Raw genomic sequence first — 27398 nt, 5'->3', positions numbered from 1 at the left:
TAGAAATGGCCACCTGCTGCCTGGTACCGGACAGAGCACCTCAGAATCCTTATCTTATCTGTCTCTCAAATCCCTCTATCAGGGAAGGGCATCTATGTGTCTTATTTTGCAGGCAGGAAGCTACAGTCCAAAGGCTGGGTGGTTCAACGAGAGGGCACTAGATCATAGTCGCGCCTGAGTCACAACAAGGATGTCTGACCCAGGAGACACAACATGAAGCCAAATCAACTCCATCCAGAGACACTGTAAACACTGGATTCTGAGCTGCCGTGGGACGAGGTCTGCTGGCCTCTGCATATCTGAGTCACTAGGGTTCTAGATAGAGCCCCATTAGGGCTGCAGTGGACTCAGCCAGTGCACACCAAGATTGGGCCATGAGAGCCGGAGCAATGAATGACTCAGCAGTAAAGAGCATCAGCTGTTCCAGGGGACACAGGTTCGGTCCTCGCAACGACCTGTAACTCCAGTACAAGGGAATCCAGTCCCTGAGCTATGGCAAAATGAAAACCGTCTTGGGCACCATGGCTGGGGTGGGGATAAAGCACGTACCCTATAGGTGGCTGGCTCTCCTCACCTTCCTGGATACCACTACATGGAGGCCCCTTCTCCAGCCTCAGGGTGGGGCCGTCCCTTGTGGTGATGGTAATCTCCACAGATATCTTTCAGCTGTGCCAAGTAGGCACAGGACAGCAATAGAAAGCAGACAATTTGGGGGGCCACCTAGCTTCCCCACGCTCTGACTCCTCATCTTCAGGAAGCAGGGTGGGGGTGGGGTGGGTGGGGAAGGGAGCCTCAATGCTGTCCAGCAGCTGTGTGCACAATTGGCTTCCACTGTGTATATCCCGCAGCCCCTCAGCGGATGGCGTCAGGTCACGCCACCTCTCTGGCTCTCTCAGTCTCTGCCTATCTGTAAAGGAGGGGTGTTCTTGTTCCCCTAACCTCACAGGGATCCCTGTAAGGACCAAAGAAAACAGCACAGAGGAGGGGCCTCGCAAGTCTAAGGGAATATTGCACATATTGACTTGGACAGACAGCCTCAGAATGTTAAACAGAGCAGGCGCTGGCTACAGTGGAGTCAATGCCTCACTTCTTCCTCAGGGGACCCCGACCCAGCTGGACAGAGAAGATCTGAGAGTGTTACGGGCCATGAAGCAGTCACTTGATGGCTGGGGAAGGGTGCGGCCAGAGGAGACTGGAACGGTTTCTTAGGGAAAAGGAGAGGAAAGACAGCCCTGCTGTGAAATGGCAGGGACCCAGAGAGGGAAATGACCGAGCGCAAAGGGCAGCGGGAATGAAAAGCAAAAGGATTCAGGACTGTGCTGGAGGCACTCGGCCCTGGACAGCGTGTCCTTACAGTACCACCCCAGCAGGACTGCGGTGGGGGAGGGGGACAGGCACGGACAGAGGAATACTTGCTCTGGTCCTGCAAAGCCCGAAGAAGCCTGAGTGAGCTCAGAGCTTCCCGGTGCGGTGTCCCAGAGAACTGCCCGCCAGGAACCAGCACTTGGGAGCTCTAGATGGTCCTGCCTGACTTCTGGTGTGACTGGGGCCTTCAGAGCCTGCTTGGGTGGTAAGGAAGTGAGCAGAACCTCTGGACACAGAGGGAATGGATGGGCTAGTTTCTAGAAAGCCCGGCCCCTGTAGAAAGATGCTGGGGGTGTCATTCATGGGCTGACTGCTCTGCCACTCTCAGCTCCAATGTGTATCTGCTTTCTCCAGGCAGGCATTGCTTCCTGACTCCCTGGGCCAGGGAACTGCTTCCTTTCAATCCCCTATAAGATATCAGGGGGGGTTCAAAGCCAGAACTATTTCCAGAGTTCTTTAGGGAAGAACAGCAGCTAAAGGCCCGGAACCAATTTCAGGCATAGCCATGACTCCTTGGAACAAGTCACAGCTGGATCTGCTGAGGCGGGGAGGGGTCTCTGGGGTGGGCTCCTCAGAACAGGTCAAAGGAGCACCAGGTCCAGGCCTTCTCTCTTCTACATCCAGGTGGGAGGAGGCCAACCCGTGAGGGGGTGAGGTGGTTCTCCTGAAGTATTCTGTGCCCTGAAGCCGTAACACCTCCTCCTTCCTGAGCCCCCACCAATGACAGAACTCAACTACAGATCGACTTCAAGGCTTGAGATAAAGGCTTCCAGAAGTCCGCTTGGCTCACTCAACAACTCAGAGAGAACCAAGGACCAGGCAGGTGGATAACAGTAATGGTGGAGAGAAAGCCTGCTACCAAGAAGCAGGGCGCTCACTCCCTTAACAGGAACAAGGTAGGCACAAAGAAAAATTCTGGCTCCGGCTCTCAATAAGCCAGTGCTTCACCGCCAGATGTCTGTTCATGGAGACAGGGTTGCGGAAGCCCACATTCTTTACGCCGTGATTCCCAGGGGCTGTGCAAGATAGGGAGGCACAATGAAAAGGAAGGTTCCCAGGGACCAATAAGGCCATATGACATGCCGCACGGCGGTGTTTGCTCGTGCATGACCAGCCTGCTAAAAGCTGGTGTCAGCTGGCCACGGGGTCCCGTGAAGCCGACACACCCACAGAACAGTGTTCTCTGGAGGGTGGGATTGGAAGGAGAGGGTTTACAATACGTGATGCGGGAGAGGCCCCATGACGTCCGTCCCACGGGCATATACCGTGCTGCTGGACTTGCCTGTGCCTCAGTTTCTTCCCTAATGGAATAACAGCCATCCTGGCCCCTCCCAGACAGCAGGACGTCAGGAGCGAGGACACAGGAGGAGAGAGTGAACAGATGCCAGGGGCCTCTGGGAGATGTAAATACAAGACGCCAGCGAGGTGACTCAGGCTTGGCGGGCGCTTAGAGGGCTGTGTGATAGCCTGGGGCTGCTAACGAGGGGTGCGGATGACAGCCTCTGAGGACCGCAGGCCCCAGTGCCACTTAAACTATTCCTGGAAAGGGGCAGCTCTGCTTCATGCACCTCACCAGACACTCACTGCACCCTGGAGGGCAGGGAAAAGGAGTTTGAGACGCCACAGTGGAAGCAACCGGAAATCAGGTTGTGGTGCAAGGAGAAGTCAGGGAGAGCCACAGCCTGAGACAGGAAGGCAGGTCTCTCATCCTCTTCTCCGAGGGCTCAGGGCTTCCCTTGGAAGAAGGTGGTGACAGAGCTTGCCAGGAGTGGTGGCCTGGGGCAGGTGATCTTTCCTATACTATTTTCTGTAGTTGCAGAGAACAGCGCCCATCTTAGGGGTCGCGCGAGGGGTAAGTAAGAGTATCTGTGGTAAAGCAAATTTCTCACAGCGCCAAACACACAGTAAGCTCTAAGGAAATAGTGGGTTTTGTTTTGTTTTACTGCATCTGACACCAACATTCATGTAACAGATTAACTGTGGCTTTCCCCTCCCTCTGATGGGACCCTCCTGGTGGACTGGGCCATGGTTCTGAAGTACATTTGTGCTTTGTTCTCTCTGAATATGCTGTAGTGTATCGAGGGTCAGTTTTATTTGTTCCCGAACCCACTTATACCAATTATACTCGATCGTGAATTGTGTAATTTATTTCTTTACTGAAGCTACTAGGGCTGGAGAGATGGCTCAGCGTTTAAGAGCACTGGCTGCTCTTCCAAAGGTCTTGAGTTCAATTCCCAGCAACCACATGGTGTCTCACAACCATTTGTAATGGGATCTGATGCCCTTTTCTGGTGTGTCTGAAAACAGCTACAGTGTACTCTCATATATAATAATAAAAATAAATAAATCTTTTTTTAAAAAAGAGCTATTCAATGAATATCCTAGTAAGATCACCAGTGGAAGGGGAAGCCCTTGGTCCTGCTAAGACTGAACCCCCAGTGAACGTGATTGTTGGGGGGAGGGCGGCAATGGGGGGAGAGTGGGGAGGGGAACACCTATAAAGAAGGGGAGGGGGGATTAGGGGTATGTTTGCCGAAACCGGAAAGGGAACAACATTCAAATGTAAATAAGAAATACTCAAGTTAATAAAAAAAAAAAAAATGTAAATAAAAGATATCTAATAAAAAAGAAAAAAAAAGACCTTAAAAAAAAAAAAAAAAAGCTATTAAGGGTTGGGGATTTAGCTAAGTGGTAGAGCGCTTGCCTAGGAAGTGCAAGGCCCTGGGTTCAGTCCCAGCTCCGAAAAAAAAAAAAAAAGAAAAAAAAAGTGATTTTAATCTTTATATAAAAAAAAGAGCTATTAAAATAGAAGTGCGAGAAGAAAATGAGTGTAGTTCGTGGAACCAGTGGGGCTGCCCTCGTTGCCCACAGCTTTCTCCCAGCGAATCCTCACCCCCTTTTAGCCACTCATGGCTGCTAGACTTGGCCAGGCCTGGATCCCTCTTCCCTTGTGAGCTGAAGCTGGTAAAACGCACTAGCACTTGGGTTACAAGCTAAAGAAGTCTTCCTGGGGTACGACGGTACCTGAACAGCTCCTTGGAGGCATCCCTGTGTTCTGGGCTGGATGTGGGCCCTCTACTCTCACGGGCAGCCGGCAGCAGTAAAGGGTCACCCAGGGAGACAGCCCCACCGAGGTCAGGGTCGTCAAACAGCTTCAGGGCTGTGGGAAGAGAGGACACAGCAGACGATAAAGAAAGTGCTTGTCTATCCTCAGATGCCAGAGAGCAGGCCTGCTAAGCCCCCTACTGCACCCGAGTGAGTGGGCAGGAAAGCAGAGTGGTGGAAGCCAGCAGGGCAGAAGGAAGGCAAGGACACAGCGTCTCTATAAGGCCTGTCCGCCTTGGCCTGGCTCTGTTCCAGTCCTTAGGGCTTCTCACTGCTGGCGGAAGTGGCTTCTCAGGACACTGCACCAGGCTCCTCGAAGTTCTGGCAGGCCAGTGCTAATGAGCGGGCACTGAGGGGCACCCGCCAGCCACAGGTCTTGTCAAGGTCGTGGGTGATGAGCAGAGGCGACAGACAAAAATTACCCACAAGGCCCATCCATCTTCAGGAAGCCAGCCAGTCCCACAGGAGCTGCACTTTGGGAGTGTCGATCATGTCTTTACTTGAAACGTCTTTTCCCAGTGGACCTGGTTAAGCCTCCTGGCTTTTGGGATTCACCGCTGTACTCTCTCCCAGGATGCCTGCAGTCCTATGGGAACCCGTGTTTCTGCTCATCCCCGAAAGAGACTTGGGCTGTGCTGAATTTTTGGGTGATATTATCTATCTTTATCTCCCCATGGATCTTCCCTTGGTGGACGCTCGCTAAGCACAGGATGAGTCAGTAAGTTACCGTCAATTCTTCCCCTGGGGAGAAGGACCTGGGCAGGCGTGAGCAAAGGTCAGAGACACACGGAAAAGTCCCAAAGCCGCTAAGCACTCCCTCTGAACCCTGCACCACGCCTTGCAGTAGAATCTACATGGGTGGCACGCACTCATGAGAATTAAAAATTATACAGAGTCACATGCATGCCCAAGGTAGGTCAGTATCCACTTTCCATTAGGCAGTTTCAGGGAGCCCCAGTGCCCCTGAGGTTGCAGATGTAATTAAGGAACTAGGTCTCTAAGCAACTAAGAAACTGGTCATTCTCTGCTCTGTAGAACATTCCCAGTGAGTATGTAATCCCCAAATGCCGCAGCCTGTGGGGACGCCAGGTGTGAGGGACACCAGCGGGAAATCTCTGCACTCTAATCTGTATTCCATCGAAACAGAACAAGGATGAGACCCACTTGCTCAGGGACGCAGACGTTCACCAAGCGCCAAGCCGATAGCAGGGACAACACAGTACTCACGGTCCTCTGTGGTCCCCAGAGGTCTCCGAGGGGACACCTTCTTGTCTGAGCTAAAGAGCCCCTCGTCAGGGTCTACCTCCTCGTCAAAGATGGTGAGCCGAGGTGAAGGCTTGGGCCTCATGGCCACTTCTGGGTGTTTCTTAGGCTTCTTGGAGCTGGAGATAAAACACAAGGTAAGGATTCTCACGAGTGCACGAGTGGCCTATTGGTCATTCCCAGATCTCCAGCTCAGCTGGGCCTTCTGGATGCCGAGGAACATAGGAGAAGCTCAATGGAGGACCACAGGAAGGCCGAGGGTAGCCCAACCAGAGCCATCTTGGCAGTGGTCATCAAAGCTCCAGCTGACAGGTCCTCTGGACCCAAGGGGGTGAAGCGGGTGAGAGTAGGGAGAAGGGAGGAGGCAGGGTTGAGGTAGGAATGCGTTTTATCATCTGACATAGAGTAAAGAGACGCCTGCTACTGAAGGAGTCAGGTACTGTGCTCAGGTGTGATGCAGACTGTTCCAGAAAGACAGGAGAAGCAAGGGGCCATCTGGACTAGGGGCTGGTGGCCAGACAGCTCCTAACCCAGAAGGTCCACTTGGGTATCATGGCACCACACATCCATGGGCCTGACAACACGATTCTCTTCTGAAGGTGACCGTGGTTTCAATATGCTCAGCCCTGGGAGCAGCACTATGAGCAGGTGTGGCCTTGATGGGGTAGGTGTGGCCTTGTTGGAGGAAGTGTGTCACTGTGGGGGTGGGCTTTGAGACCCTCCTCCTAGCTGCCTGGAAGACAGCAGTTTTCTCCTGCTTGCCTTTGGAACAAGCTGTAGAACTCTCAGCTCCTCCTGCACCGTGCCTGCCTGGATGCTGCCATGCTTCCTGCTTTGATAATGGACTGAACCTCTGAACCTGTAAGCCAGCCCCAATTAAATATTGTCCTTTATAAGAGTTGCCTTGGGGGTTGGGGATTTAGCTCAGTGGTAGAGCGCTTGCCTAGGGAAGCGCAAGGCCCTGGGTTGGTCCCCAGCTCAAAAAAAAAAAAAAAAAAAAAAAAAAAAAAAAGAAAAAGAAAAAAGAAAGAAAGAAAGAAAAAAAAGATTAAAGAGTTGCCTTGGTCATGGTATCAATGGAAACCCTAACTAACTAAGGCAGTGGGGGTCCCTAACCCCCTGGGGCTCGGGTTCAGAAGGCTGCTCTCCACAGCTACTTAGACATGGGGTAAATGTGATTTGGGGCTCAAAGTTCAAGGGGTAGGGTCTAGGAGAGCAGGAAGAAGCCTGTGTTAGTGAAAGATTTATATATTCTATATAAGTACACTGTCGCTGTCTTCAGACACACCAGAAGAGGGCATCAGATCCCATTACAGATGGTTGTGAGCCACCCTGTGGTTGCTGGGAATTGAACTCAGGACCTCTGGAAGAGCAGTCAGTGCTCTTAACCACTGAGCCATCACTCTAGCCCCCACTTTTCTCTGTGACGAAACAGTGAACAACAACAATGACAGAACAACTTGAAGAAGGCAGGGATTGTACGGGTTCACGGTTTGAGGGTACAGTCTACCATGGGGGTGGGGGCGGTCAGCGTGACAGGTGCAGCTGGCCACACGGCAGCCATCGTCAGTGCTTGGCTTGCTTTATCCCTTTTATGAAGTCCCAGACACCAGACCATACCACGGTGCTGCCAATACTTAGAGTGAGTTTTCCGACCTCAATTAATCCAATCCAAAAACCCTTCTCGGATCCTGCTAGAGGCTAGTTAATCCTCTGTCCTGTTATACTGACAGAATTAACCACCCCACCGCCTAAGCCCTTGTTTCGCCACCCATCTCTCAGTAGTGTACCTGCCGTCCTTCTCGGCTACTCAATGGTTCCCCTGGGTAACCTACTCCTTTCTGAAGTTCCTCTGGAGTCAGCTGGGCCTGGCTGTGCCACACCTGTTCACTGACTGATGAGCTCCTGCCCTGGGATGCTTGTGGCGGGAAACCGAGGGTCACCAGGGAGGCTCCTGGGGTTTGCAGTTTTACTTCTTGATCCAGGTGGCTAGGCTAGCTCTACGTTGCTGGGTCACATGATCTGGACTGCCTTAGTGACAATGTCTCCAATGCCGGATCACAAACTTGGTTTTGTTTTAACAAGCTGACCTCAGGCACGGGGGCTGCCACCCACGTTAGGCATTTTAAGATTCCTACAAACCGTAAAAGTTTCTTTTCTTTTCTTTTTTTTACTGGAAACCGGGATCATTTTCTCCTGAATGCCTGGCAGCTAGTTCCACTGGACTGAGGTCATCTCTGAGCTCATTTTGGCAGCACAGCGGCAAACTGCGCAGGGGCTGGCCATTGTCAAAAACTGTACCACAGGCTCTCCAGTGGCAGATAAAAATACCAGGTCCCTGGGTGCTGCAAAGCCAGGGACTCTGAGGAGACTATTTTCCCAGAAGCCTTCCTGGTTCAGAGGCATCGAGTGTCCGGTGGAGGCTGCCCAGCAGGCAGGATATTTGGGGGCTGGGAGTAGGGTGGTTACTACTTAGGATCTTGCTCCTTACTCTCAGTGTCCTATGAACAGAATTGCCCTTGCTGTCCTCTGGGGAGAGAGTGGCACATTCCAACAGTGATGGCATCTGTGTCCCTACTGCAGTATTTGCAAAAAATTTCTTCTGTCAACGGGGTCACCACGGTGAAGTGCTGACAGGGCTCTGCTCTGCTTGTGGTGCTGCGGCGGGTGAGGGAGCGAGGATCTCTAACCTGATAGTGAGCACCCTTCAGAAAGCCTCGTGGGAGGGCTCCCCTGTGTTTTTATCTATCAGGCAGAATCAATAGTCCTGAGGACTGACAGAGGCCATGGCCCTAGCAAGGATGCCCAGAGTCCACACTCCCTGTGTCAATATTCCTAGAGGGCCCTGGAGCTGTGAGCATGACTCTGTGGAATGTAACCCTCAGCTGGGTTTGGGAGCCCCTGGACCAGCCCTGAGGTGCAGGAAGAGAAGGGTGGGCTGTTTCACCAATGTCCCCATGATCACCTATCGTCATGTCCTTTGCTTGGCCGCTGGCCTGGATCCAGTGGGCACCGCAGCAGTGATTGGCAGAGGACCCCATTTACATCTGTCCCAGCACCTGGCCCAGTAGCTTCAGGAAGGCAGGCTTCGCGCTGCTCCTCAGCCATTCTGAGTTTGCCTCCATGTCCTGTGCTCGCCCACTCGGAAACCTCCTCCTTTGAGGGCCCAACACACATGGTACCCACTCAAAAGGCCCAGAGGGCAGGGGAGAAAAATTTCCTATGGATCAAGGACGGCAGGAAGCACTGAGTAGGGAACTCGGGAAGAAGAGGGGAAGTATGAGAGAACAGGCGGGAAGCCAGGTGAGGGAGGTTTCAACCACTTTTCCATTTCGGCTCAGTCTGGCCTGGACAGCACAGATGAGGCTAGACCTCCCTTCTGGGCAAGTTTCCCTCTCACATCTTTGTCCTCCTTGGAGATATCTGCGATTTTTGCTGAACTGAAACAAAGCAGATGTTCGGCACAAGAGCGTTCCGTCAGCACTGTCTGCCCACTGAGCTGTCCTGTCCTCCAATTCCTCAGCTCTCCAAAGGGGACACAAGGGACGTCAGGGGACCTGGAAGCCCCCAGGGTCTTGTCTGATTGATCCCAAAACTGCAGAAAGGTGTTCAGCAAATACTAGAAGGAAGAAGGCAGGCAGCAAGACAGACTGACAGTCAGATAGATAGGCATTTGTCCTGTGTAGCTGGATAGTCATCAAATAGAAGGAAGACAGATTAGCTGACTGGAAGGAGAGGAGAAACAGGCAGGCAGGCAGGCAAGCAGGCAGGCAGGCAGGCAGGCAGGCAGACAGACAGACAGACAGACAGTTATAAGACAGGAAATAAGGGGTCAGAGCTGCAGTGTCAGCGCTCATGTTTACAAAGGCAGTTCTTCTAACAACACCCCTCTGCCAGCTTTTCAGCTGCAAGCAGCCTGTCCATTCCTCCCCCTCTTCCACCACTACCACCACCACCTCCTCCTCCTCCCCCCTCCCCCCACTCTGACCAGCTCCTCCCATGTAGAGGTGCCTGCTCTAGGTGATGCTGACAGACCCCACCACTTAAGATGCACTCGCAACCTTCCCAGAGGCCGTGAGCTGAGCAGTCAGTCCCAGACACAGGTCATTCCACCTAGGAAAAACCAGGCTGGAGCACACCGTGGAGTCAGCGAGGACGCAGGGAGGAACGGATGGAGGTAATGGAAGCAAGCAGCTGACCCAGTGGCTGAGGGTAGAGGGGCGTCTCTGGCAGACCAGCTGTCAGTCACCCTGCACCGTGAAGGAGCCCGACTGTGGCCTAATCAGGAGCATACACCTCGCTAGGCATGGGTGAGAAGAGGGACGGGGAGCCGTCCCTCGTGGAACTTTGCTCACAGACTATGGTCTGTCTTGAGGAACACTGGAAGGCAGGGGAGGTCAGAGTAAATGCTGGAGGGAACATTGTGGTGGCGCCATTACAAGAACCGTATGCTAAGTGTTAGATGGATGGGGTCAATCACTTCATCTGGATTTGAGTCAATGAGGCTCTGAGCATTCGTCCTCCTACACTACCCAAGGCCAACGCCTCCACCCAGCCATCCACAGACATATGGCTTACCCTCAGCACTGTCAGGGGCTCACCCTCAGCACTGTCAGGGGCTCACCCTCAGCAGTGTCAGGGGCTCACCCTCAGCAGTGTCAGGGGCTCACCCTCAGCAGTGTCAGGAGCTCCCCCTCAGCACTGTCAGGGGCACTGTCAGGGGCTCACCCTCAGCACTGTCAGGGGCTCACCCTCAGCACTGTCAGGGGCTCACCCTCAGCACTGTCAGGGGCTCACCCTCAGCACTGTCAGGGGCTCACCCTCAGCACTGTCAGGGGCTCACCCTCAGCACCGTCAGGGGCTCACCCTCAGCACTGTCAGGGGCTCACCCTCAGCACTGTCAGGGGCTCACCCTCAGCACTGTCAGGGGCTCACCCTCAGCACTGTCAGGGGCTCACCCTCAGCACTGTCAGGAGAGAAAGCCATGCACCGACAGCAGGGACAGAGCAGGGTCTACAGCCCCTGCCTTCCCGCAGACCTGTGCAGATCCTGAGGTGAGGGCTACCCTAAGAGGCACCTTGCCCACTACAGGCTGTGTGAGGTAGTTGGCGGTCCCTGCATGGCTGCAGGCATGTGTAAGCATGTTCATGCTGCTGTACAGACTCTGGTTCTCCTGCTGTGTGTCTGACAGGAGCCAGATGTACAGCCGGGCCCTGTTCAGAGCCGGGCGTAGCTAACGCAGGAGATGTGGCAGCTGCCGCCGACAGCTCCAAAGCTCTGCCTGGCCAAGAAGTGTCTCCCCGTGGCTCAGGCACTTCTGGTGACAGTGATTGACACCCGAGAGCAGCCTCCCCTCTGGCCACCCAGGGGCCTTGTGGAGCCATTCCAGATTTATCCACCTCCCGCGGCAACCAGTGACGGCCACCAGCTGCCCTGAGAGCAAGGGAGTAACAGAGAGGGTCTCCAGACACAGCCAGCCCGCACACAGACCACCTTCAAAGCCAGGGCCATGCTTCCCTCACCAAATATGGCAACGGACCTCTTTCCCAACGATGCAACTTTCCTGCTTTGAAAAACGAAGCACTGTCCACATCTTAACCTTAAATTCGGCCGTTTATCTCAATCGTAGGAAATTCTTAGGGTGTTTCTGAACAATCTCTCCTGTGTGAGCAGGTGTGAGCATGCCTGTGCAAGCCAAAAGACAACCCCAGCTGTCACTCCCCTGGTACTGGCCACCCTGGGCTTTGACACCAGGCTCTCTAGCTAGCCTGGAACTTAGCAGTAGGCTACGATAGCTGGCCAGTGCACTCCTGGGATCCCTCTGTCTCTACAGAGTGCTCCAGTGTCATGGAATAGACTAGAACTTTAGGGAGAGACTGGGTAGACGATGAGCATTAGTATAGTAGCCATGCCTCAAGGAAGTGCAGGCCTGAGCACGGCTTGGCACACCTGGGTCGCCACAGCACCTCGGAGTCCATTTTCCTCATTTGGTAAGTGGGACTCAGGAAGAAGCCCTACGAAAGCACTCTGCAGCCTGTACACAGATGGCAGTGGGCAAGGCCACTGTCTCATGATGTCCAGCTTATGATTATGGGCCCAACAGGAAAACGGGCCTGGTGTGAGGAACCACCCTGGACAGGCCTCACTGCTGTGGATCCCGACAGCAGCGGCCTAAGCCTCTCCTAGCTTTCTAGAGCCAAGCCGTATGCCGGGACCAGTACCTCAGTAGCGATTTCCTCTTCTTAGCGTATGGGTGACCCCATTTCATTTTCTCTGTCGTCTACCTACCACATACCACCAGGAGAGCAAGTGGTCTTGCCTGCAGCGGGACAACCCTTTGCCCTGAGGTGAAAATCCAGCTTTGCTCACGATGCAATTATTCCAAGACATATAGTACGCATACGGGAACAAGGGCCATGGGACACGGAGCGGAGCCTGCAGCAAACTACCCCTCTGCAGCCATCGGTCCCCAATGGCCAAGCGTGATCAATACCTGCCGGGTTGCTTAACTGTCACTTTCACTTCCAATTTAGTGGGATCAATCAGAGAAGGCAGGCCAAACACCTCCTTAACAATTCCCTGAGACCCAGAAGTCCTTCTTCTAGGTGGCCATGCTGACAGTCCAACCCTGCCTTCTCTTTTGTCTGCCATTGAGCTTCTCACCCCCTGCCTGTCTGCTTTTGAGCCTCTGGCAAATGCAGGTGCTGGTGGTCGGTTCCACCCCAGCCACTGCAGAATGAGCAAGAAGCCTTCGAGCGCTCTTATTTGAGTGGTCTTTCCCCCCCCCCATCCCCATCAATATCCCACAGAATTCTAGTTGCTGGCTCGGCTGAGGAAGTTGGCTGCCTCTGTTGAAGAGCTGTCCATCACCACCCACGGCATCCAAGCTGAGAGCAAGCGGATAAAAATGGAAAAGTCAGGGGGTGGCGGCTGCGCGCGCGTGCTGTCAGTCCCAGCATTCGCTCGGGAGGCAGAGGCAGGAGGATCTCCGAGTTCGAGGCCAGCCCCGTCTATAGAGTGAGTTCTAGGACAGCCAGGGTTACACAGCCTTGAGAAACAAGCCAACAAACAAAAAAGCTGACGAAGTCCAGACTCGACACGGGTAGTGGTCTCAGCTGGGCACGCGGAGAATCTGAACCACCCATCTGGTCACTGAAGCGCTGCTCTCTGGATGGTCTTGCCCTCTTACTAATGTTCCTGAACTCTGTAACCCGGAACTGAGTCCAACCTCCTCCTGAACACAGACTGTCAGGCTACGAGCGCTTGACGCGGGGGGCAGCCTCAATCAGGCTGGTAGACATGACCTCTAAGACTCTGCATCTGAGGAATCAGGTAAGTAAGTGATAGTTCCACCAAAGGGCTCAGCTGAGAAAACCCCCTTCTCCTAGAGGAAGAGCTGTGGGAAGCAGCCCAGCCACCTCCACTGTACAGGTGCACTTGGCAGGAGGTGGCCGTCCCCGTACACCCATAAGCTATCATCTGGTGCTGGGGTTTGCTTGACAATAGGGGGTGTTGCCTTCTACAGTTCGTTTATCTGATGTGAAAGATACACGAAGGCCTCAGGAGGAACACGAACTAGTTACAACATTTCACGAAGCTTTCTCCTTTCTTCCTTTTGGACTCTTGGGTCTAGACCCTTGTGGGCTTTGGTGGGAAATGTAAAAGTTCCTGAAAGGCTAGACGGCCCCCACTGCACCCCATCGGGGGTCCCTTTGCTTCTGAGACCCTAACTGTTTCACGACTGAAGAAACCACAGTTTGGAGTTCAGCAAACTGTCATGGCCTGCTTCGAAGCTGAGATCAGAATGCTGAATCCCTTTGGGGTGATCATACATGCTGGACTTCTAGCCTTCCCACTGGCTTTCAAGTGATGCCACAGAGGCCCCAGTCTCTTCCAACGTCATCTAGGGCCGCTTTACACGGCAACGATCGAGTTTCCACGCCTGTCCAAATGAAGACAATTCTACTTGGGTCTGGTTTTTACATTATGGGTCTGTGTGGGGCTTTCCTTTTGAACCTCTTGAAGACTTTGCTACTCAAATAAAAAGGACAAAAACCACTGTGCTAACCATAGTCCCTGGAGTCCCTTCCCTGAGGCTGGGCCAGGAGCAATAAGTACCTGGATGGGAAACACAGCAAATAGTAGAAGACAACTGTGCCCCTTGGTAAGTGTGGCTGAATGCTTTGACTGTTTCTCCCTCACTACTTTGGGGCCAACCATGACATGGGACCTTGGGGGCACTCCTGGAGATCTCCATTATGGTATCTGGTTCTCAGAGAACCTCTTCAGTAAAGACAGGCAGCAGAGAGAGCCAAGGAGAGCAGGGGTGGGAGACTAGGAGGAGACTACAGTCTCCCTTTGCACTGTGGTGGGGCATCTCTCAGACTTCTGCATACTTCAGTGCCTGGACTGCCTTGGTGTTGAGTGTGACCACAGTTCACACACACAGGCTCACTGAGACTCTGGGGTTCCATGCAGGGCCGAGGGGGCCTGTGAATCTGCATCCCCACCTGGAACACAGCCCCTAACTGCTCTCCGCTGCAAAGGAGTATCCAGCAGAGGTTTGGTCTCCTGGCTCAAAATCCCTAAGACAGAAGTGACGGGACTGTAATTTACTTAGGCATCCCAGGGTCTCTTGAAGGCAGGAAGGGGCAAGGCTGAAACCACCCCATCCCCTGCTTTGGATCCCAGATGCTGGGTTTGCAAATCCAGGAGGACTTAGCAGGGGGTCTACGGGCATTCAAAAACTGAAGGATCATCCCAGAGCAGAAGCTTCATCCAAATACAAAAGGCCAAGTATTTTTTTTTTTTTTATGTTCAACACAAGCAGTTGTTTCTTGGAAGAAAACGAAGCAAAATCTACATAAAAATAAAACAGTATCTAAGGAGAGGTCTTCTGCACTTGGGTCCTGGGCTTTCCCTTTCCTTGAGACTCACAGATAGGCAGGGGCAAGAGGCAGCTGTGTCCTGTCACCAGCAAGCAGCCTGGAGACGTGCTAGGCGGGGGTGGAAGAGAGGAGGGACCCTCAACAGGGCAAATGTGTCACCTCCAAGGAGCTTTTATCAGACGGTCCCCGCGCAGCCTTCCGGGACCTTGTTCTGAGGCTATTTTTTAGATGAGAAATTCTATGGAACGACCCCGGACCCGCGAAGCTCCTCACGTTAGCTGCCTGCCTGAGGTAGCAAAGGCGTGAAAGGCACCACAGTGTCCACAAGCTGAGGCCGGACCGTGCGGTTTACAGTGCCTGGGTCCGAGGGACTGACTCAGAGTCTGGAGACAGACCGGTTCCAAACTGTGGAAGCGCAGGCACGAAACGGTCCCTTTGTTAAGGGGGCAGCAGGAGAAGTGAAGGCTCCTGGGAGGTAATCCTTGCTCCTGGGAAGGGACTCATTCCCTACGACCGAGGTATTTTTTGAGTCACGTTGAAAAATGTTTCTAGCACGCAAGGCACTGTTTTCTCAGAGCCACATAGACCCCAAAATAGAGTTAAATGCAGAAAAGTATGTATGACAGAGAAAGGCGCCCGAGACAGAACATTGATTGGAACGGCAGAGTGTGAAACAGTATGTACGCTATGTCCAGAGTCCAGATGGCCCTGGGACAGGGTCAGGAAAAAAATCCCCAGAAAAGAAGAAGCGATGCTGTTTCAATGGGCTAGAGGGTGGGCTTTTCTTTGCTTCCTAACAGTATAACGCAGCAGCTGACTTTTCCCTAGTCAGAGGCAGGTTGAAGAGACAAAGGAAAGCCGGGCCAGGCCGACTCCCACTTTGTGCCAACTGCTCCCACCCTCGCAGACGCTCCTGAAGTGGAGCCGGGGCGCCCCCCTGTGGCCACGGCAGTGAATGTCTGAGGCTGAGCACAGGAACGCGGCTCCAGCAGAGGGAGAGAAGGGGGGAGGGAAGGGGGGTGCAGACAGAGAGAGGCGGAGTGGGGGTGGGGGGAGATGTGTAGAGGGGTAAGGGTAGAGGGAAGAGAGTGGGGGTGGGGAGCACTGCGTGTACAGAGGAGCTGAGGAATCCTGACTACAAACCTCTTCTGGACAAGACTATCCCAAGAGTGAGGCAGGAAACCCTTGTGTTCATGATTGGGAAACCTGACCTCAAGTCTTTGCTCTGTCACGTACCAGATGGCTTTTTTTTTTTTTTTTTTTTTTTTTTTTTGGGCCAACTTGACCCAAACTAGTTTCCTGAGAAGAGAAACCTCAGCTGAGAAAAAGCCTTCATCAGATTGCCTTCATGAAGTCTAACCGGGCATTTTCTTGATTAATGACTGATGAGAGAGACCACAGTCCACAGGGGCTGTGCCACCTTTGGGCAGGTGGGCCTGGGTTGTGGAAGAAACTGAGCAAGCCAGGAGGTGCAGTCCAGTGAGCAGCGTCCCTCCGTGGTCTGTGCTTCTGTTCTTGCCTGAAGTGTAAGCTGAGTTGCTTTTGCCCATGGCCTTTATCACGTGCTTGGGTGAGTCTTTTGATTTCCCTACCCTGGCTCTTGTCACATTGCTGAAAGATGACTGCAGGTGGCCTCAAGCCCCGATTCTGCCATTTGGGGCTACAGGAATGAGCTCAAGCCACCGACTCTGAGAGACTCCAGTGTCCGACCACAGAAAACAAAAGCAACGCCAGTATCAGCCTCCCAGGGCTCGGTTTCCCGTGCGTCTCCGGCAAGGTTCCCAGAAAGCCATTTGGCGTGTTACGAATCTTTTCACAAATGAAGCAGGGTAGGAGATGTCGGCACAGAATGCACTCAGCGAGGCTTCCTACACTCACAAACCTCGACTGGTCTCATGCAAGGCACATACACATGGGTGTCCTGACGCACAACGCACTCACTGAGGGTCACAGCCAAATTCAGAAGTGCTGTCTCAGAGGTAACATGAGCTCCCGCAAGCAAAGCCCAATTAGCTCAGCTCCTGGCATTGAAAAAGCTCTCGGAAAAAAAAAAAAAAAACCAAAAAAAATTCCTTATTATTCCTGACAGAGCCGATAATACCAACTGGTGTCACATGGGTCCTTAAAAGAAAATCTGGCACGAAGGGGAGTCCTCTTGGTGCTGTGTTCCCAGAATCCAGGAGCCAGGGCCCCCCAAGAACACAGAGCTCGCTGCAGGTGGTCCCAGGCTGGCTCTCCCAGCTGCTGAGACCTCTGCCCCGCCCCCACCCGCAACTCTGCCACTAGATTAAGAAATCCAAGGCAGCACTTGCCAACCCCAAGAGCATTTTCCTACCCAAAAAAGGAGCCACTTTGCTAACTATGTTGTCCAGCCAAAGGCTGGTGCAGCCCCAAAAGCCCATTTCAGCTTGGCACTACTCGGTGGTTACTTAGAAGGACAGACAGCATGAGTTCACACAATGCCTTATCCTTAACAAAATAAAGCCTAGGGCTGGGTGGGGCAGATAAGGAGTGTGCGTTACGGGCTTCTCCCCACGTCACCCTGGTATCCTTACTGCCTGTCCCTTGGGGACCAGACCCCCCACTGGCTGGTGGGTACTGGGAGGACACTGATTCCTCTGGGCCCACTGCAGCCTCTGTGCCTGGGCAGCTCTGCCCAATGTGAGGCCTCTGTGGTGATCTTGAGGTCCCGCAGCCGAAGGCTCACATATCATCCTGGAGGCAGGCCCCATGCTGAGTGGTCACCGATTTGGGGGGACTTCGTTTTGTATGCCATTACACTGAACATGCCTCTGTCCACTTTGTTGGTGGCTCTAGATTCAGGAGGCCTCCCTTGTCTGTACCCTGAGGACGGCGGTAAATTCCTAAGACCCACTGTCACACTGTCACAGTGTGGAGGAGGGTGCCCTGGCCCGTGGTGGTCTGGTTCTGCTGAAAGGCTATGATGACAGCTAATGTTAACATCTACGCATGCTAGACAGTCTTCCCCGGATTGCTCCCTGTAGTAGGTACTGCCAAGAGCCCATTTACTGAGGAAAACTGAAGAAAGAGGCGGACAGCCAGGGAGCGTTGGCTACCGAAAGATGGAGCTGGAATCCAGGTCCCAGCAGTAAGCCCCCCAACTCAGTGCCAATCCAGCACCGATCTCCACCTTCAACTGATGCTTACAAGGCAAGGAACAGATGAGACGCAGTATGGGGAGGACGGAGTATCATGCTCGGCACAGAAAATATTAGTTGCTCTTTGCTTGAGCCAAGAAGGAAAATCCCAGTATTCTGGGATGGATGAGTAGCCCATTTCTATTAGCCCGTTGCGTCCACCGGAGTGGCTGTGGCAGGAGATGTCTGGTTCTCCATCTCCTCCTCCAGCCGGTGCCCTGTCCCCATGGCCGCATGGCCAGCACGGGGAGGTCCGTGCTGTCAGCACTCAGGAGCAGCTAGTTGGCGGGATGCCTCAGACAGGAGTAAAGCAGAGACAGTAGCTAGCTGGTTTGCCTCTTCATGCCTACTGGGGTGGGGTGAGCGTGTGAAGGGGACACTGTCCCATCACTGCAGGCAGCACCTCTTGGTGCTTATACCCATGTTCACAGAGGCCTCCACCTGTCCTGGAGGGTTTGAAAGAAGTCCTGCCTTACAGATGGTGAGGTGCTCGGGGCAAACAAGTCTCTGCAAAAAGAAGGCAGGTCCCAACACCAGGAGGCTGGGTCCAGCAGTCTGCACTACCGAGCTATCATGGGGTTAACTCAGGGGAGTTCACCTCAGAGGTGGGGTATAACTAGGGAGGGGTGGGTGATTCTGAGCCCAGCCACACAGACAGGTGATACCGAGGCAGAACAGAGCAAACTCCCTTGAGCACACCAGGTTAACGTCCCACGGCCCAGACCTTTGAGCAATGACATCAGAAGAAGTGGAGATCCTACCGCATGATGCCCAGGGGATCCAGTATCTCCTCCTCCTCCTCCTCCTCTTCTTCCAAGGACTTCTCAACATTCTTGTTGCTCAGGCCCAATGTGGGTGGCTGCACTTCATCCTGTTGCTCAAAGAAGTCAAAAGCCTCATCACTGTCCCCTGGCCGGCTGGCTGTGTCATCCAAGACAGAGGGATCTCGGGTGGCAAAGCCGGTAGCCCCCGGGGATCTGGTGCCTATGGAAGAAAAGGAAAATAAGAGGTTCCTGTCTGCTTTCAAGGCGACATCACCACAGCCGCTCGCCTAAGCTAGGTTGAGGCTGAGGGCTTCCTGTAACTTCCTGGGACCAAATTCTGCTCCAGCCCGAGTGGACACAGCACCAGGCGCTGTGCTATCCCACTCTGTGATGCTGGCACTAAGGGAGCCTGCTATTGCTTGGCCATGGGGAATGTAAGAACAAGCCTGAGTGTTTTATAAACTTTTCCCAAGGAGACATGCCCAGATAGGGCACCACCTGCAGAACAAAGGAGGACCCCACCCATGTCTAGCTTAACGTGCTGAGTTTAACTGGGGTTACTTACAGGAGCACGGGCTGCTTATAAGCAGTTACACCATGTAAGAAAAGCCTCTCTCCTAACGACTGCTTGTTAACTGCTTGTCTGTCCATCATCTGCTTATCCATTCGCCCACCTCTCAATTATCTGCCTGTCCATCCACCCATTCATCCATCTATCCATCCATCCATCCATCCATCCATCCATCCATCCATCCATCCATCCATCCACCCATTCATCCATCTATCCATCCATCCACCCACCCACCTGTCTAGCTACCTATCTATCCATCAATCTGTCTGTCCTTCCATCTGCCCTGTCTGTCCCCTGGGGAGGGGTGGGGCCTTGTGAGCCCCTCCTACCCCCCCATGAGGGAAGGTTAATGGACCCGATCCTGTATGGTTCACAGCTTCTAAGAATTCAAGAGGGCAACAGCTGTGTCATTGTGTCATGCCAGTGGAGAAAGGGCCACAGCCCAGAGGTGAAGTGCACCAGCCACTGTACAATGAGGCTGGGCCAGGACTGTCTTTCAGAACATTTTACAGTAGTAAGTCCGGCAATGAACTCTGATGACCTGAGCATACACAGACAACTCCGAGAGCCTTCAGTCTCCGGGATGAGTGCAGGGAGCACATGGAAGATCCCAGAATAGACGTGATCACCCCAGGGCAACTGGGCTTACATCAGTGCTTCTCAAAGCGTGGTTCAGAGACAGGTGTTTGCGATAAGTTAAGTCCAGAAAGGGGAAGCAAGGCCCAGAAATGTCCACAGAGGCTTTGCATCACCATAGCCTCTGAGCACGCAGTCCTGTGAGCGCATCTGTCTGTGAAAGGCTGGAACGACTAGCTAGCTCTCCCCAGAGGACAGTTTGAGAAGCATAGGCTTGGACTATTTATTTGCTTATCCCTAAGCAAGCAGTGACTGGTAAGTTATCATTTAAAACAGTCACCTAAAAAATAAAAATCACTCAGCCAGGTGTGGTGGTGCCTTTAATCCTCAGCATGGGAGGCAGAGGCAGGCGGATCCTTGTGTGTTCAAGGCCAGCATGGTCTATGTAGTGAGTTCTAATATAGGCAGGGCTATCTAAGAAACCCTGTTAGTCAGAGCAAAGGTAATGACTGACCAGAAGATGGAGAAGGTGAGGGGGAGAGAGAGGTTCCATCCATAGGTGTGGCCTGGCCTCATCGTTCAGGGCATGAAGGGCAGATGCTCAAGTCCCAAGGGGGGCTTAGGTAGACAGGAGAGGGGTGGTCCCTGGATCACTACCCCCTGATAATAGGCTCTGTCTGAAGCACTTCATGTGTGTTAGTTCACACCATCCCCCACAATCTCCATCAGAAAAAAAAAATGACTTCTCTTATAGAGAACACCGGTAGAAGAGAGAATGGGGGTGGGGAGCTCCCCGGTGCTACACCAAAGAGCATGAGGTCTTCAGTGTTAGGAATAAGGGTGCCATGTCAGATCACACCCATAGTCTCTATGTGGGCCATGGATTGAGCGTGATGCCCACAAGGGACAGGGCCAGCAGAAGTCCAGTGTTCCCAGGCTGACGGGGCTGGCTGGCAGGAGGAGGAGGGGGGATATATGTACCTGTAAGTATCGAAGTGAAGAGAGATATACAATGAGGATAGCAGGAAGGCCATGGTGAGGCCACTCTGTGAATATCCAGCTAGCATCCAGAAGGTTAGTCCCTTGAAGGCTGGGTGCCCCGCTCATCATCCAGCCCAGGGGGTTATTGAGACCCAACGCCCTAAACATCCTTGCTAAAGCTACAGGTCATGGAGGGTGGCAATGGGCCTCCCACTGAGTCACAGGGGTGAGGTGGGTTCTGGGATGGAGGGACCTCATGGACATGGGACAACGCCTTGGGTACCTAAGAATTCTAGCAGCTCTGGGCTGCCCGCCAACTGGGCATCCTTGGAGACACAGCGTAGAATCTCATCAAACATGGTTCTCCTTTCCCGGATGTCAGACTCCCCGACAAACAGGACCTTCCTAGGCAGCGGGGGCAGGCTGGATTCTGGGTAACGACTGCACAGTTTCTGGTAAAACTCCTCGATCTCGCTGTATTTTTTGGAGACCTGGAATGAGAGGAGCATGTGGTTTCCTGAGAGAAGAACCAAGGATGAGAAGCTTCCTCACCCTGACCAGAGAGGCGCCTGGTGACCAGAGAGGTGCCTGGAGCAGGCCTGACTGCTGGCCCTCTGTATACCTCCAGCCTCAATCTCTGGTCCCCAGGGAAGTCTGAGAGTCTCAAAGGAAGGACGCAATGATGGACTGATCTAGGGTGTTTCCGCAGGTTCACGTAAAGGACTTTGACACAGGGACCTGAACCCAGCCTACAAACGGCCATGACCTCCACCTATTCTGGGCTTTCCAAACCTGAGCACAGTGAGTTTGGCCCCTGGCAGGTGTCAGGCCATCTTGTGACAGCACTGTGTGACCTCTTCCCAGCACAGGACAGGTGGGGCCTGCCCTGACAGGCGGCAGAGGTAAGGTTAGCTGGAGCACAGTGTGCATGGGTCCTGCTGCTGCTACCAAGCAGTCCCGAGTATCCCTTGAGTATCCCTTGAGTCTCTGAAGGTTTACTTGGATTGCTGCTACGAGGGATCACATCTGCCTCTTTACTAAGCTCCCCACCTCCCCACGGCTCAGTGAGCATGGGTTCATATACTATACTCTTGCTATGCGTTTGTTGACACAGAAATCCCCAGCTGGCTCCGGGCCCCCATGCAGGGAGTAGCCATAGCCCCGTGGGTTTGGTGGTGCCATTGCTGGTATCTGTTCAATCCACATGAGCTCAGATAAAAGTCACTTGCCTTATGTCACAGCCTTCACCAACACCCTCGATTTAATCTCAGCCCTCAACTCCTTGGTGCCTCCCTGGAGGCCAGGTCCGTCTCCCCAGGAAATGAGTGGCAACGTTGAGGATGAAGGCATGGAGGACTGCTCCTCCAGGCCTGGCTGCACCACCCTAAGTATGTATGTATGCTAGTGTGTGGCTGGACTGCGGGTGTCCCCATCATTTGGGGCTCAGAAAGGCATGGTAGGGAGCCACATCTCAATAACCAGCACACCACCCAGTGTTAGGTGTTGTACTCCAGGGGATGATCGTATAGTGGCGGTGGGGGTGGAACCTCAGAACCCTCCAAGTGGGGATTTCCCTGGGATAGGAAACTGCTGCCCACAGCTGAGCACAAGAGCCTGGTTCTAGAACCTTCCTGGAAATGAACCCCCAGGGAAAGGGTAAGGAGGATCCCCAGTGCACTAGCTAGTTGCTCAGGCTGGATCAAGCCGCTGCGCCTGGCCATGGTGAGGGACGAGCGCCCCCTGCTGGCCTAACTGCACCATGCAGGCTCAGGCCACAGACCCACAAACCAGGCAGTGTGAGGGGCAGGGAGGGAGCTTTAAGCCCAGGTTTCTAGTACCATCCAGGGTTATCAGCCACTTGTGTTCTAGCTAGAATCTCAGGCCACAGCCAGCAAACGTGACAAGGACAACAGGGAGCTGAAATGGGAACACAAAAGTACCCAGTGGCTCTGTGTGGCAGGCAGTGCGGAGCACTGGGTCAACATGAGCTGCCTCTGTCCTCTGATACGTACATACATACATCATACATACATACATACATACATACATACATACATACATACATACATACCTCTGCGTGTATGCCAAACCTCAGGCATAGTACTCCTCCCTGGGGGCTGGCTTACCTCATGGCTAGCAACTAAAAGCTTGCTTTTATTAAAATGTATATATCCTTCTATGTGATAGACACAAAATGCTTACTAATTCTTTTAGCGAACTCGTCAAAATCTAGGGGGATTACAGACCTGGGAGCATAACTCTGGCCTACACCCCTAGATACCACCATGTTTGTGGGGGAGCAAATGAGTTGTCCTTTGCCCTCTCAGGTGTGCGTGCCCACACTCTGTATGCTTTCCACATTGCATGGGCATCACTGTTTGGGACAAGGCAGCACTAATGTGGCATGTGGCAGTGTCACAGGTGACCTTTCATTCACGCCACCTGACATCCAGCCTTTTGTACAGGATGGAACAGGCTGGGCTGGACCAAGGATGCTGCTTCTCCTTCAGGCCCCAGAGCCACCCCGGGCCCCCCTTTCCCTGCTCCTGAGTCTGAAGACACGGGTGTACCTGAGCTCAGGCCAGACCACCAGGAGCTGCAACTGGCCCCTCAGAAGAAGATCCACTCTAGAACACAGCAGACCCAGAACCATGGGCCAGGGTCCACCTGGGTTCAATCAAGAGTTGGTCTAAGGAACAATCAGACGAAACCCGGCACTGTGGGGAGTGATCTGTGAGACATATTCTTTTTAGAATTCTGTCCCTTACTGTCACGGAGCTGTACACTCATCGCTCTCCTTTTGTTTGGGCTGCCTGCGGGTGCCGAACCAACGTGCAACAGGGGCTCCCTTGGGGCACTAAAGGACTCTGGTTCATTTTCCGTATCCTAGGATCCCAAGACCGGTCCTTCCTGCTCGCCAGGTCGGGATCCCTTCCATAAGAGACCAAAGGGTAAATAGATGTGTGAACCCATCCTTCCTTTTAGTTGAAATTCTGTTTCCTGAGCTTCTTTCCTTCAATCACCCAGCCTTCCCTTCTGCCCTGATGGTCGGCCCCACTGTTGTTGGCACTGCTGGTGCTTCCGGGACTTCCTCTCCTCAGCTCTTCTCGTGAGTCTCCACCTCTGCTCTCTGGGTAGCTGCACCCACTCCCAGCTCTTAACATGGCCTCTAAGCTGATATCTAGATACCTAGGACTCAGGCCTGGCCCACGCCTATGCTGGACTTCCTGTGTCCACCCAGTGGGTGAACGATGCACTCTCACCACAGCCTCTACTGTGCTCCTTGCCGGTGTGGTTGATCTTGGCCATCTGCACACTGTAAGCCTCTCCTTCTCTCCTTGCCTCTTATCCTATTGTTTGTGCTGGGTCCCAGCATGGAGGACAACTGTTATCCTCAGAGCCGGTGTCTCTTGGTCCTGATACTTTGATGCCATGCTCTAGTTAAAGGCAGATAGGACCATCGCTTCCCTGCTTAAAACTACATGGCCGCAAGTCAAGTCCAGGTACAACCTGAGTCCCGCATGTCACCCAACCCCTGTGTCCTCCTCTGGGCCAGTCTTTCCTCCTTCCCTGCTGTGTAACATCATCTATTCTTTTGAGACAGGGCTTCTCTGTATAGCCCTGGCTGTTCTGAAACTCACTCTGTAGACCAGGCTAGCCCTGAATTCTAAAGATCCGCCTCCCTCTGATTCCCGAGTGTGCCAGCACCATCCAGCAACACCATCTACTCTTTAAACCATTGTCCTGCCTTTACCTCTTTCAAGAGGGTGCCAGCATCTTCTCTCCAAGGTGTATTAAGTTGTTCCTTCTACACACTCCCAGGCTCTAACGTGCCTGGGTCACCATCTACGCCTCTTTACAAGTCTGCCTTGCCGTGGTCTCCTCTGGCATTTCTGTTATCCTACAGTCTAGCACTACAGACCTTGGACGCATGTTGTACAGAGAAGTGTCAGCACTGAGGGGCAGACATACCTGCCTGGGCACCCTCAGAGCATCATGGCTAGGGCTCCCTGCTCACCAAGAACTGGACGACATCCTCGGGCCGGTGCTTGGCTGACTTGAACACAGCCAACCGGGTCACCACCAGGATCTGGTACTCCACATGGCCTGACATCATCTTACCCCGCACCTCCTGGTGCTGTGGTACAGTCAGGTCGAGGCCCGTGTGCGCATTCTGAACTTGCCTGTAGAGCAAAGGAAGGTGGGTCAAGATCAAGTATAAGTAAGCAGGCTTCGCCAATGAGGGGCAGGCAGGAAGGAGGTCAGTGGGACCCGGTCACCAGGTCATTCAGCTGTGTGTTCTTCTCAGTCTGTCCTTACATTCTGAGGGTATGCAGACCAAGAGAGAAGCCTCAGTCTGTGAAGACAGAGCAGGCTGAAGCCCTCTAGGGAATCTGGACAGACGTACTTCCTCAGTTCTGAAGAAGGCAAGGTTCAGTAGAGCAGGCCCAGCCAGGCCCGATGGTCCTATCTGCCTTTAACCAGAGCGTCTAGTGGCAGCTTGGAATGACATCCAAGGTTGCAAGGAAACAGTGGCTTCCTCCTCTGGATACCCTTAGGGAACAGATACCTGTGTCTGAGTATAGCTAGAACATTCTCTCTGGGCTGCAAGGATCTGCTGGCTAACTTAGTGCTCTCCGAGAGCTGGAGCCCATGTTTTTAATGCACACACACACACACAAGTCTGAGAACAAGGCTATCAGGCTGTCACACTGGGACAGCATACTAAAAGCATGAAATATGCAGTGTGTGTGTGTGTGTGTGTGTGTGTGTGTGTGCAGCGACTGTACAGACCTGTACTCTCATCCCATGTGAGGTGCATCCGTAAGCATGGATCCCTCTGCACACTTGAGCTGACTGCCTCTGGAGAAGCATCCCAAAGGCATCCAGAGCAGACACAGGCTGCAAGATGAGGCACACTACGCCAGGCCACTTCCTTTTTAAAATTTCTGTGTATAGGAGTTTTGTCTGCACGAATATCCATGTACCACATGTATGCAGTCTCCTCAGAGGTCAGAAGAGGGCATTGGATCCCTCAGGGACTGGAGTTACAGACAGCTGTGAGCTGCTATGCGGGTACTGGGAACTGAACTCAAGTTCTTTGGAAGGACAGCCAGTGAGTGCGCTCAACCACTGAGTCCCGAGCCAGGCCACTTCTTTACCAATGGTCAAGTGACAGTGTTCTCTGTCTGAGGCTGAAGGACAAGAGGCAGCATGGGGGGAAGAGGCTCAGGCAGGGAGGAAGCAGCTGGCACTCCCAGCAGGTGGGTACGTGAAATTACTTCAACTGCTCAGTGCCACCTATAGGAACGCAGGTCCCAACAGGAAGTAGCTTATCTTTGCTGTCAGAGTTCCGGGGAGCCATCCCAGGCAGCCTTTGCTGGCTGTGAGAGGGAAATGAGGCACCTTTTCTTTGGGATGGCTGGGGCAATGAAGCTGAGGTAGTGGGAAGGGGTAACACGGAAGGCTGCTCACCCTGAACGGCAGAAGATGGGAGAGGATCGTCAAGCCCCACTTGGAACCGTCCATGGAGGTTTCCCACAGACAACCACACCAGGAACTGAACTCATATCCCTGTCCTTAGAGCCTCTGTATCGTTCCTTCCAGCTGAGAGTACTGTGCAAGCAGCTCTCCTTGTCACATGTGACTCCCCAGCCTTTGTGCCTAGGGCCCAGCTGACTTTTAAAAGCCCCGTTCCTCAGCTCCTCTGCTCCTGTGCCTGGACACAATTATACTTCCTGTCTCTCCTGGATTGGCAAAACTATGCTCCCCCGTCCTTCCCTGAAACTCCTGACTTTTAGGGAGAGCAGTAAGCCAGGGGGGTCACTACTCCTTCATCCAGACAAGAAGTGGTCCCTAGACAGTGTGAGCGCCACTCTGGAACTTTCAAGAAAGATCCACTTGGGTCACCGAACCGGAAGCCTGAGACCATAAATATCTCAAGCCTTGCAAGCTACCTCATCTCAGTTCAACTCGGAAAGCAGCTACAGCCGACACCCCCTGTCCGGTCTGGGTGTGTTCTTATCCAACTGGAATCACAAAAGCAAGCAGTTGGCAGGATATGGCTCACGGGCACAGCACACTGTGTCCTAAACCAAGCGGTTCCGTCGGGATGTGGCTACAGGCCCCTTATGGATCCTATTAACCCTGTTCCCATGGCTCAGCCCGATCGGCTCACTTTGCCCTCCAGTGACCTCACCCTGACTCAAGGCCTTCCATAGCATCCCGAGCCCAGGGCGGCCCAATTCCTACCTGTGGTCCAGACTCTTCCCTACAAACCCTCCCGCCTCTTACTTACCCAGCACCTCCATTTGACTGTCGATCGAGTTTTAAAGCAAACCCATCTGAACAAATGCTGAGTTCCCTGCTCCACCAGCTCCCCGTCACACACAGAATGAAATCGTGACCTTTCTTGATGGCAGGTGTCTCCTCACACTTTCCGTGCTCCCTCCACTTGAGCACGCTGGCCTTTGGACAGTGGCTTTCCTGCTCAGCACACACCACAAGATCTCCTTTCTACAGCTCTTTCCACTGGGGGACGTCTTCCCTTTGACCGAGACGTATAACACTCACACGGTCACCTGACCACTCTCCTCGTCATTCGTGGCATTTACTACCCTGACAAAGCTTGCATTTTCCTACTGCCGACCTGTTCCCACCAGTGCCTCACTACTGTATCCTAGAACCTGGACCTGCACCTAGCACAGAAGGAGTCCCTGAGAAAACA

At 53.3% G+C, this 27398-nt stretch overlaps 1 protein-coding gene across 1 annotated transcript in view; it reads right to left on the bottom strand.

Annotated features, from left to right (window-relative positions):
• Hs1bp3 (HCLS1 binding protein 3) overlaps nt 1-27398 on the bottom strand; it is a 30872-nt gene that overhangs the window by 2327 nt on the left and 1147 nt on the right. The window contains exons 2-6 of the mRNA XM_032909191.1: nt 24690-24855; nt 20955-21162; nt 18541-18763; nt 5698-5852; nt 4390-4525 (exon numbers count right to left, since the gene is read on the bottom strand). Coding sequence (XP_032765082.1) covers nt 4390-4525; nt 5698-5852; nt 18541-18763; nt 20955-21162; nt 24690-24855 — 888 coding nt within the window. The remainder of the gene's footprint in view (nt 1-4389; nt 4526-5697; nt 5853-18540; nt 18764-20954; nt 21163-24689; nt 24856-27398) is intronic.

The sequence above is a fragment of the Rattus rattus genome, chromosome 7, assembly GCF_011064425.1.
Source record: "Rattus rattus isolate New Zealand chromosome 7, Rrattus_CSIRO_v1, whole genome shotgun sequence".
Lineage (NCBI taxonomy): Eukaryota > Metazoa > Chordata > Mammalia > Rodentia > Muridae > Rattus > Rattus rattus.
This window is presented reverse-complemented; position numbering and strand designations above follow the sequence as displayed.